General features: G+C 38.6%; 1 protein-coding gene across 1 annotated transcript; it reads left to right on the plus strand.

Annotated features, from left to right (window-relative positions):
* Positions 1-5,862: 5,862 nt before the first annotated feature.
* LOC141791250 (sterile alpha motif domain-containing protein 3-like) lies at positions 5,863-9,546 on the plus strand. The gene is made up of 5 exons (XM_074671530.1): positions 5,863-6,518; positions 6,858-7,019; positions 7,098-7,190; positions 7,714-8,036; positions 9,339-9,546. The coding sequence occupies exons 1-5, from the start codon at positions 5,991-5,993 to the stop codon at positions 9,544-9,546; spliced, it is 1,314 nt and encodes a 437-aa protein (XP_074527631.1). The 5' UTR covers positions 5,863-5,990.
* The last annotated feature ends 955 nt before the right edge of the window (positions 9,547-10,501 follow it).

The following is a 10,501-nucleotide window of genomic DNA, read 5'->3' on the forward strand; positions in this document are numbered from 1 at the left end:
CATCCTCTTCATGGCTGTCATTACTTCAGCTTATTCTACATTAATTTGATTGTTAAAAACAATTGTTTCTATTTTGTTGTCTTGAAGAAAAAAAAGTGGTTTTAAAGGTTTTGAAAGGTCTGTGTTTCCTGGATGACTAAGAAAAACAAATTGTAACAGCATTAACGATCCGTAACATCTTCTAAGTCAAAATTGAATGGATAAAACAAGCAGAGGCAAAAAGAAGTAAGAAGCAATAGGCACTGAAGAAAAATGTGAAAGCAATAATTTTGTTTTTTGCTTCTATTCTTCACGAACTAAACTCAAAGATTAAAGGATTTTTTTATGAACAAAAAAGGCTGATTTCTCTGAAATACTTTTTACTATTTTGTCTAAATTTGTGTTAGTCAACACTTCTCCTTTGCCGAGATAATCCACACACCTCACATGGGGGTGGATTATTATACAGGTGTACCTCAGGCTAACCACAAGAAAAAGACACTCGAAGGCCACATCCAAACCAGGGATGCACTGACCCCCATTCTGGTATTGGTACCAGCTGGAGGGTATTAGTAGGAAAAGGCTGATCCGTGGTGCCAATCCAGTCAATCAGGTCTGTGCCCTTTTTTGTTTTTTTATTTAACTGCACTCAGCTAGATTTGGACATTTTTTGGGTAGTTCTTCCTCCAGCTCTTTTTTAAACTAAATTTTTAAAATTAAATTTCATTTTGAAGTAGAACTTTTGTTATCACTTATAGTGCTATACAGTTCGGCTAAAGTGTGATTTAATCAATGAAGGCTGTTTGCACTGTTTTCTCACAAGTTGGTCACTTTGTTTACAGTGTATGGTCACTAACACTTGTTTAATACGTTTTTTTTTACTGGAACATTACCCCCAATGCACTTTCTTTGTTATTTGCTACATTACTCTACAGGGTATAAAAATTCAATAGTAATAGTAACAAAAGTTAAATAATAATTTATGCAAGTTCCGAAGCTTTGGTTTTACCAAACTGCTGCATTTAAATATATTATAGTTTAAATAAACACAGACTTTAGCCATTCTTTATACACTGTAAAAATTGTTACGCTCAATAAGTTATCATAACTTATTTTCATCATTTACTTCTAATTGACATGGTGAGTTTTGAAATTTCAACTTAATTTAATGACTTTTTGCTATGCCAACTCAAGGTTTTAAGCCAGGTCAGTGAAACGGATATTTCAATGTGTCAACACAACTTAAAAGTGTAAGTTTTCAGTGTTTACTGGGTCGCTCTCAGACTGATCACGTCACACATGAATTCTTTCGCTGTAAAAAATAGTGCCTGTTTGTCTTTAATGTGTAAGGGGCAAACAATCATAATAATATTAATAATATCTATTTAAACTTGAGCAGGTGCTCAACCTGGTCGCGATTTCCTAATAACAGAAAAAGAGATACTATGATAAGCAGTTTGAGTACAGCGAAAGCGAAATGGCGGATGACTACTGTCAGCTTGCAAGGTCGTGATCAGGTCTGGCGGCAGCAAAGCGCGTCATTTGGACTTGGAAGAGGAGAGGTGAGCTAACGGACGGGCGGGAAGTAGGATAAAACAAGGTAAGTTATTGCATTGATTTTAAAGAAATTAATGTATAACTTTAACAGTTTTTGAATACAAGAAAGCCGAGCCCAACATTAGTTCCAGTTTTCAGGCTTAAATGTCAAACTTCACTGGCTTCACACAGGAGCATGTTGGTGACTTAAGTCAGATAGATTAGCTGCTAAAAGGCTAGCCACTTAGCGCTACCATCAAAGGAACACACTCTAGCACAACCAGATAGTTTTCTTTTCTTTTAATTTAGTGCTGGGTGGGAAATCGGTATTCGCTCATCTCTCAGCGCGCTCTTGTAGCGCCGTCTGTTACACAGTAATGTGGTGGGGTTCCCCATCAACTGTCCTTTTTTCACTGGTCATTAAAATATAGCGTTTTATATGTTCGCGCAGCAGCGTTTGACTCGTGGTTCCGTGCACGCGCGCTCCGTGTGTCAGTGCAGCGTCTGCACACTGAGCAGAGCGGGTCTGCATGATTCACGTTGTTCCTGCACAGACGTGAACGTTTAAACGCGGTAGTTTTCTGCTCTCTGTCAGAACAGCAGGCTCCACAGCTAAGAGCTGATTGTCACTCACAAACAGTTAAATCTTAAACTTAAAGGCTACTCGTGTGAACTGAGTCACTCCTTATACAGAGTGACACACTGATAGCTTGAGAGGAGAGCTCTGAACATCTTTATAGGTCTAATATGAATACAGTTTTTTATGATAATAAATTAAATTAAACCCAGAAAGATTTGGTATGGCTAATAATGGGGAGAGGTGATAGGATTTATGTTTATTAATATGAATTCTGATAATTAGTTTCAATGTTTTTAAGGAACATGAGAAATGCCAGGTTGTTTTCAGACTTCGCTTATCCCATGTGAATGAGCCACACCAAAAACTGTTGTCAGGTGGTATTTTAACACATACTGTTAACTGATATACTGTGATATTATTATTGTTGTTGTTGTTGTTGTTGTTGTTGTTATTATTAATAATAATAAAAATAATTATTATTTTGCCCTATTGTAAAGCACTATCATGACATACTGGGGGAGAGCACAATTATGTACTGTCACTAATACAATAAGTGGCTATTAGAACCTCATACAACCCCACTCAAAAAAACTATCCCTGTCATGTTTTTGCTGATCTTGTAGATCTTGTAGCCTTTTTACCATGTTTTGATCATGTTGTTGTGTGTTTTAGGTGCTGTTGATTCAATTTTTGAAGTTTGACGCCAACTGTGGATCAAGTGGAGCTGTAAGTTTTGCAGTTTTGTCACTTATAGTTTAAGAACCATAGTCAGTCATTACAAAGGTGGACATGGACGTGGACGACAGGGCTTCAGCTGCATTTACCCCAACTGCCTGACTGTGCTCCAATCTCATGTGGATTTTGCAAAACATATCAAGGAGCATAAAAAAGGTTCAAATCCAGTTGCTAAACTACGCTGTGAACTTTGTACTTTTTCTGCACCAACCAACGTAAAGCAATATTTTCTTCATTTAAAGAGACATTTGAGATCACGAGAGACTGTGAATTGTCCATTTGAGGGGTGCTCTTTTAAGTCGTGTGTATTTTCAACTTTTACTGCACACAGGAGTCGATATCATCATGAGGCTAAGTTAGATGATTTAAAATCTGACCTTGTCATAAAATATCACAGTCAAGCCTTTGTAAGTGATGAAGAGGAAGACTTGAACAATTCAGTGTCATCAGATTTATTGTCTGAATCTGAATTTCAGCCTGTGCAGAACTCCATTCAGCGGAGGATTGCACTCCTTTTTCTTCGCCTACAAGCAGTTCTTCACGTGTCACAGAGAGCAATTCAGGATATTGTTGATGACTTATTTGATGTTGGTGAATATGCAGGACAAATAACTGGACAGAAAGTTGAAAATATTTTGAAGGAGCACAATTGCACATCTGAGGATTTAACAGCATCATTGACCGAAGCATTACAGAGTGCCAACCCACTTTTTTTACTTTCAAGAGAGGGGTCTCTAGGCACAGAATTTAAAAGGCAGGCATTTTATAGAAACAACTTCACTGTCATTGAGCCTGTTGAATATGTTTTGAGTCAACAAAAAAGGTCTCATACTGTTGTTTATGTCCCTATTCTAAAATTACTTTCAGAACTTCTAAAAAGAGAGGAGGTATTGCATGAGTTGAAAGTGAACAGACCAGTTGAAAAATCTGGACATTACACATCATGTCTGGATGGTGAGTACTTCAAAAAAAATCAAATCCTCTCACATGAAGATATTAGTTTATGTATAACTTTGTACATTGACGATTTCGAAATCTGTAATCCCTTGGGCACCTCAAGAAAGAAACACAAAGTTTGTGGTGTGTATTGGGTACTTGCTAATTTGCCAAGAAGATACAAGTCATCGTTGTCATCTATTTACCTAGCTTTACTGTGCAAGACAGAACATATCAAAATTTATGGGTATAATAGTGTTTTGGAGCCACTGATAAAAGACATTAAATATCTAGAAACTGTTGGTGTGTTTGTTGAGAAACTTGCTTGTTATGTAAAAGGGACCATTTTATATGTGGCGGCTGACAACTTGGCTGCACACTCCTTAGGTGGGTTCCAGGAGTCTTTTAATGTTGACAAATTTTGCAGGTTTTGTTTAGTAGATCGTGAAAAAATACAGACTTGTGATGTTAGAAGTGGTACTTTTGTTTTACGAACACCAGAGTTGTATGATGAAGCTGTAAATGTGTTGAAACTGAGTGAACATGGGTCTGTTGATGGTGTCAAACAAGACTGTCCTCTTAACAGATTGACAGGTTTTCATGCATGCCAAGGCTTTCCACCGGACTTTTTACATGATGTGCTGGAAGGCATCGTTCCCAGAGAACTAAGTCTGTGTCTCGCAGATTTAATTTCTAAGAACTATTTCACTTTGGACCAACTTAATAGTGAAATACAAGACTTTCCTTTTAAATTTACAGACAAGACAAACCGCCCTCAGAAAATTCCAGCAGCTTTCCATCGGAATAAGACTCTTGGCGGTAATGGACATGAAAATTGGAGCCTTGTGCGTTTCCTTCCCCTCATCATTGGTCACTGTGTTCCCGAAGGTGAGCAAACATGGGAACTAGTTCTTGAGCTCAAAGACTTGGTGGAGTTATTGTGCACCCCATATTTCACTCCGGACTCACTTTGTTATTTACAAGCAAAAATATCAGAGCACAGGCAGTTGCTGCAGACAGTTTTCCCTGAAAAAAAGTTGATTCCCAAACACCACTTTATTGAACATTATCCACATCTTATTAAGAAGTTTGGTCCTCCAACTGAATGTTGGACAATCAGGTTCGAGGCAAAACATTCTTTCTTTAAAAGAGTTGTGCGGGATGTCAACAACTTTAAAAATATTCTGCTTACCCTTGCATCAAGACATCAGCTCATGTTGGCACACTATCTTGAAATGCCAAGCATTTTCAAGCCAGAGATCGAGACTGCAAAGGTGTCTGATACGTGCCTTGAAGTCTTAAGACGCGGCTGTCAGACAAGCCATATTTAATAGATTTGGTGATGTTGACACCGTAGGACTGACCCCTCATATCTTCCTAAATGGAACAAAGTACTCAAAGGGAATGATTCTTTCTGCTGGCAGCACAAGCGGACTACCAGACTTTGGGAGGATTTTGGAACTGTGCATTGTGTTGGCTGGTCAAGTTTGCTTCATCATCGAACCTTTTACAGCATACTATGTGGAGCATCTGCGGAGTTACCATCTTGTGAAGAAAAATCCTACTGTGTGTCTGTTGGTGAAACCAGAGGATCTCAACGACTACGTGCCCCTGTCGTCGTACTCCATTAGAGGCTGCCTCCTTGTCACTCCTAAGACCTTCTTATTGAAATAAACCTGTTGTAAGTAATCACTCACATTAAGGCTAACCAACATTAAAAATGTCTAATTGTGAGTTTTTTGACTGCCACTGCAAGGAATATGATTTGCAATGGATGGGATATTAATTTAATGCTTTTCATTTTTATTCCATTTTCAGGTAAAAGTTGTCTACAATGCTTCTGCGGGTCATAGTGTCGGAAAGTGAAATCAGACGTCTTCCAGTTGAAGGCAGTCTTTCAAGTGTCGAGGAGCTGTATCAGGTGTTACGAACCAGCCTTGGTCTTAGGGGAAGATTTATTCTACAGTTCGAGGATCCTGATTTTAATAATCAGTTGTGCAACTTAACAGACATCAAAGACCTTCCTGTGGAACGGGCAACTTTAAAAGTCTTGTTCACAGCTGATGACTCCTCAGATTCTACACTGGACACATGCAGCCTTCTTTCCGTCAGTAGCGGGGATTCTGTCAAATGGCCTGACCCTTTCCCAATCCCACAGTTCTCACACGATGTGGAGCTGCAACTTAAAGAAGCGAACTGTAGATACATCAAGGATGGATCTGTGATGGTGATTCCCAAAGGTTTAAAGACTGATATCCTCGACATACTTGCAGACAGTATGTCAAAGATTACTGCTTATCCGGAAAGGGACCACTACGAGGGTGTAGCCAAAGCACTGGTGGAGAAGCATCCCTGTCTGCGAGAGCCTGGGTCTGAAAAGGGATGGTATTCGTGGTTTCACAGCCTGAAATTTAAGCTTGGGAACTACCGGCAAAAATTGAGTGCAGCAGGATGCCCTGAAGTGGTCATAAACAAACGAAAAGGAGGATGCTCAAAGGGAAAATGTGTCAAGAAGTCCAAGAAGGGTGAGGTGAATTACTGTCCTGATCCACCTGAAGGAGAATGTCCAGAAAACATGGAGGAGAAACGCCAGATAATGGAGGCTGAAATGCAAAAACGAGACCCTGATCTCCAGTTGTTGGAGAATCTGATGGTTGCCACATTTTCTCAGCGCAGAAGAGAGATCGTTGGAGATCAGCCACCCATCGCAGAAATAATTTCCAGATGGCCAGCTCTGTTCCATGAGAGACAGGTATTCAAATGGCTGCACTTGTACTCAACAAAGCATTTTAACCTTCCCTCCCTTACTTCTTTCTTCCTCTTTTCTTCCCTCGCTAATTTTCTCTCTCCCTAACTTACTCATTTCCTCTCTTCCCTTTCTCCTCCTCCTCCCTTATTTCCTCTAATCTTCTTCCTTTCTCACCTTTCTTTCTCCTCCCTTCTTTCATACTCCCTTTCTCTCTCTTTCCTTTTTTCTTCTCTGTGGATGTGAAGTCCTGAAGTGTTAATCATGTTATGTTGGACACTGAACTCTCCTACTGAGAAAAAAAGGTCTTTTTTTTTTTTTTTTTTTTTTTGTCTGTCTCCTCAGATTATGGCAGAATTCAAGAGGATTGTCACTGTAGACCTCCTGGAATCTTTTCTCAAAGGACTTGATGATCTGGTCCCAAGAATTCTGGAATTGTACAAAACAGCAACTAAGTCTGGAAAAAAGCAGTCACTAAAAGAAATTTTGGACTGTCTTGGCAGAGATGTAAGTGGACTCGAAAACTAGGCACCATCTTTATTTGTTATAACATTTTCATCTTACTTCATGTTTCTTTTTTCAAAGGACACAAATGAGAAAAGAAGGGCTGCTTTTCTGCTCGGTCTGCCATACTACATATCAGGCGAGGATCCATCAAATGTCATCAGGATGTGTGATGTAAGAATAGTCTTTTTAAATTTGAAAATATTAAAATGCAGTATTCACTTGAACGGACAATACTTTTTTTTTATTAATGAATGGGCTAGAGTACACACTTGAGCATAATTTTAATCTGTAAAATTGCAGGAATTTCTTTTTTGATCTTGAAAAAGGTTCTAAGTCAAGCTTCAAAATGCAGAAAGAAGAAATGGGAGTGAGACAAAAAATAAGTTTTCAATAAATTGTTCAGGTTTTTTTTTTTTTGTATCACTCCTATTTCTTCTTTTTGCATCTTGAGACTTTAATTACAGCCTTTCAAAGATCCAACAGTAACAGTGTAAAATGTAAATTTTTCCAACTTCAACTGGTCTCAAAATTTTTATCAAATGTGTATTTACTGTTGTTAGCCTCATCCTCAACAGTTTAGTGATCTGCTTCTGTTCCGTTACTATGCCCTGCTTCACCTTTAATGTTGATATAATGTTGTAAAGCTGAGGTACTTGTGGATAAAAAGGGCTAAACTTTATTTCTGTCCTTCTAGGCCCATGCTGAGAACCTGGATGAAGCCATGAGGGGGATGCAGCTTGGAATCCTGATAGGCTACGAAGGCGAACGAGGGGCTATTCCAGCTGAGATCTTCAGTGTGGCAGTGGTGGTTGAGGAGACCATCGTGCTTCACAACATTAAAGGTGTGGCACAGGGCTTTGCCATGCTAATGGGCATCATCTACTGTGTGAATCTCGAGTATCCAGTTGCCATGAAGTATTCCTTTGAGTTCATCCAGAGAGTGGTAATGAAGGTCAAACCAGATCAAGCCTCTGCCAGAGTACACGGACTGAGAAACAAAATCTTGAGGTACAAACTGTAACTTCAGTCCTCTGTTTCGACAGCAGTTTCTCATGTGAAAACAAAACCTCCAGAATTGAGCTGCACCTCTGAACTGTGAGAAAAACGTTCCATTTTGATGTTCTGACTGAGATGAGGGTCTCAGATGAGCTCTGCTCTAACTCTTTGAAACTGTATATGTAATTTTATTTAGCACAAAACATGTTTTATGAATGTTAAATGCAGTTGGTAAAGTTTTAGCATCCTTAGAATTTAAAGCGCTGTTGATAATCCACTTGACGGTTGTGATGGTTCTGTGCTTTTGTACTGTGAAAAATCATTTCTTCATTATGTTTTTCTTCATGAGATGAGGGTCTCAGATGTGCTTTGTTCTTTGATTTATGCTATAGTATTTAGCACAAAAAATGTTCTATGAATGTTAAATGCACTTGGTAAAATTTTAGCTACTTCATCACTGTTTAAAAAGAACTATTAACAACCAACTTGATGGTATTGATGATTCTGTGCTCTTGCAGTTGTATTTTATTTAATTTTTTAATTAATAGTATAACACTTCAACGTGAAATGCCATCTAATTTTCTTTAACCCTTCTGTTAGGAAGAATGGAAAGGATGGTAGAAGGAAGGAAGGAAGTTTTAGGTTTGTAATATGCCAAAGTTGTATTTGTTAGAAAACAAAACTAAGTTGAAGTAATTCAAATAAATGTGTTTGAAGTCGAGTTGTAAGTGTATTAAGTGTAAATGTTTAGGAAACTGTGAACTTGCCATTATTAGTCAATATAGGATATATAAATTGAAAGCATTAGTCTACTTGATTTGCAGTTTTAAGTTCAATTGCTGCCTTAAAAACACGAGTTAATATAACTTGAAAAGGAATTTGGTATGACTATACTCAGTTAGTTACACTTAAAACAGTATGTTGAAACTGTGTGTAGCTGTATGTTCATATAACAAGAAAAAGCAAATTTTGTCAAATGGATAATCTAATATAATTGGTCGTTTTAACTCAGAGGATCAAGTTCAAACACTAAAAATGTATGAGTTAACAACTAGTATAACTGAAATTCCTGAGTTGAAATGAAGCTTAGCGAAAGTTCAGTCAGGAAGACTGGGGGCACACTCACACACACTTCTGTTCACTCATTCTTTCCCGCTTTGTCTATCAGCTGACTGGGAGGCGCGTCAATTTTTTCTCTGTCCAATCACATCGTTTCCGCTTCAATCGTTAGCCAATCATTTCATAGCTGTCAAAGTTTAAATGCCATCTCTTCTGCTTGTCAGCTGTCTTTCAGGCTCGCGTCTCGACCCTCCTCCTCCCCAGACACCCCCAGTCTTTATGGCTCAGTCCTCTTTCTTCAGCCCAGCAGTCGTCCGCCTTGCAGCTGCAGATTGCAGTTCGCAGCCTCGCAGTCACAGCCCAGCAGTTCTCAGCCCAGCAGTCCGCAGCCCGAGTCCGAAGTCCGCAGCCCGCAGTTCTCAATGAATCACAGATCAAGCCTCTTAGGACTATCACCACCACCAGTGTCTAGACTCCATCGGGGGATATCATAATTCTCAATGTCATTGCACCCCCTTTCATTTATTAATTGCTCAATGATTGATGGGGTCTAACCGCCAAACTATCTTTGCATGCATTTGTTCATTAAATTGGTTCATAACTCTTTATGGTGTTTAAGTCTCTCCTGATTGAAATAACTTCATACTGTAGGTTTCTTTAACAGGAGAAAGTAAGTTTTTGGTAATATATTATGTTAAGTAGTGAGTTATTTAGACTCAGAGTATCAAGTTCAAACAGTAAATGATTATGAATTAAGCAACTTTTTTAACTCACCTATCTGAGTTGAAATGAAGCTTTTCTCAAAGTTGAATTTACTTATCTTTTTAAGGCAGCAATTGAACTTAATATCTTAAGTTTAACCAGCCTAATAATTTTTACAGTGTACTTGTTTTGATATTCAACCAAAACATCTGTCTTATCCCACAGTCGTGCATTTAGTCGCAGTTTATTATTTAGCACTGGTGTTAGATTGGTATTAGTATCGGTTGATACTCAAAGCCCAGACATCAGTATTGTTATTTGGACCAGAAAAGTTGGATTTGTGCATCCTTACTGTGCGTTCACACCAAAAGAGGCAAAAGCGGCAAGCACACCCGAGTAAGCGGACAGTGGCCAAAGCGGCTAAATATTTTAGCCGCCTTAGCTGCTCGTCACGTGACTGACAATCGCGCTTGTCATTTAAAGGAGCTGCACAGTGGACTTCTTCACGGCGGCAGCTGCTTGCTGTTGTTCAACTTCAGTTTAAAGCATGAACATAAAGTAAAATCACCATCTTTTTACAGTCTATGATAACCATCTAATCAGTCACGAGCAGATTGACAGGCAGGAAGCAGTTTACAAAGGAGATAATATTGATTTATCCATGACATCAAACTTTTACAGTTTTGAAATATACTAAAATTCTGTGGTGTGTGTGTGTGTGTGTG

Source organism: Halichoeres trimaculatus, unplaced genomic scaffold, assembly GCF_033239565.1.
Source record: "Halichoeres trimaculatus isolate MK-OKI-2021-1 unplaced genomic scaffold, fHalTri1.1 fHalTri1_scaffold_6, whole genome shotgun sequence".
Taxonomy (NCBI): Eukaryota; Metazoa; Chordata; class Actinopteri; order Labriformes; family Labridae; genus Halichoeres; species Halichoeres trimaculatus.

Bases quoted from the DNA above. Each gene is read 5' to 3' on its own strand.
- LOC141791250 (XM_074671530.1), top strand. From the start codon at position 5,991: ATGGTGATTCCCAAAGGTTTAAAGACTGATATCCTCGACATACTTGCA. The intron at 7,191-7,713 runs GTAAGAATAGTC...CTGTCCTTCTAG, and splicing joins ATGTCATCAGGATGTGTGAT to GCCCATGCTGAGAACCTGGA. The intron at 8,037-9,338 runs GTAACTTCAGTC...CCTCCTCCCCAG, and splicing joins AAAATCTTGAGGTACAAACT to ACACCCCCAGTCTTTATGGC.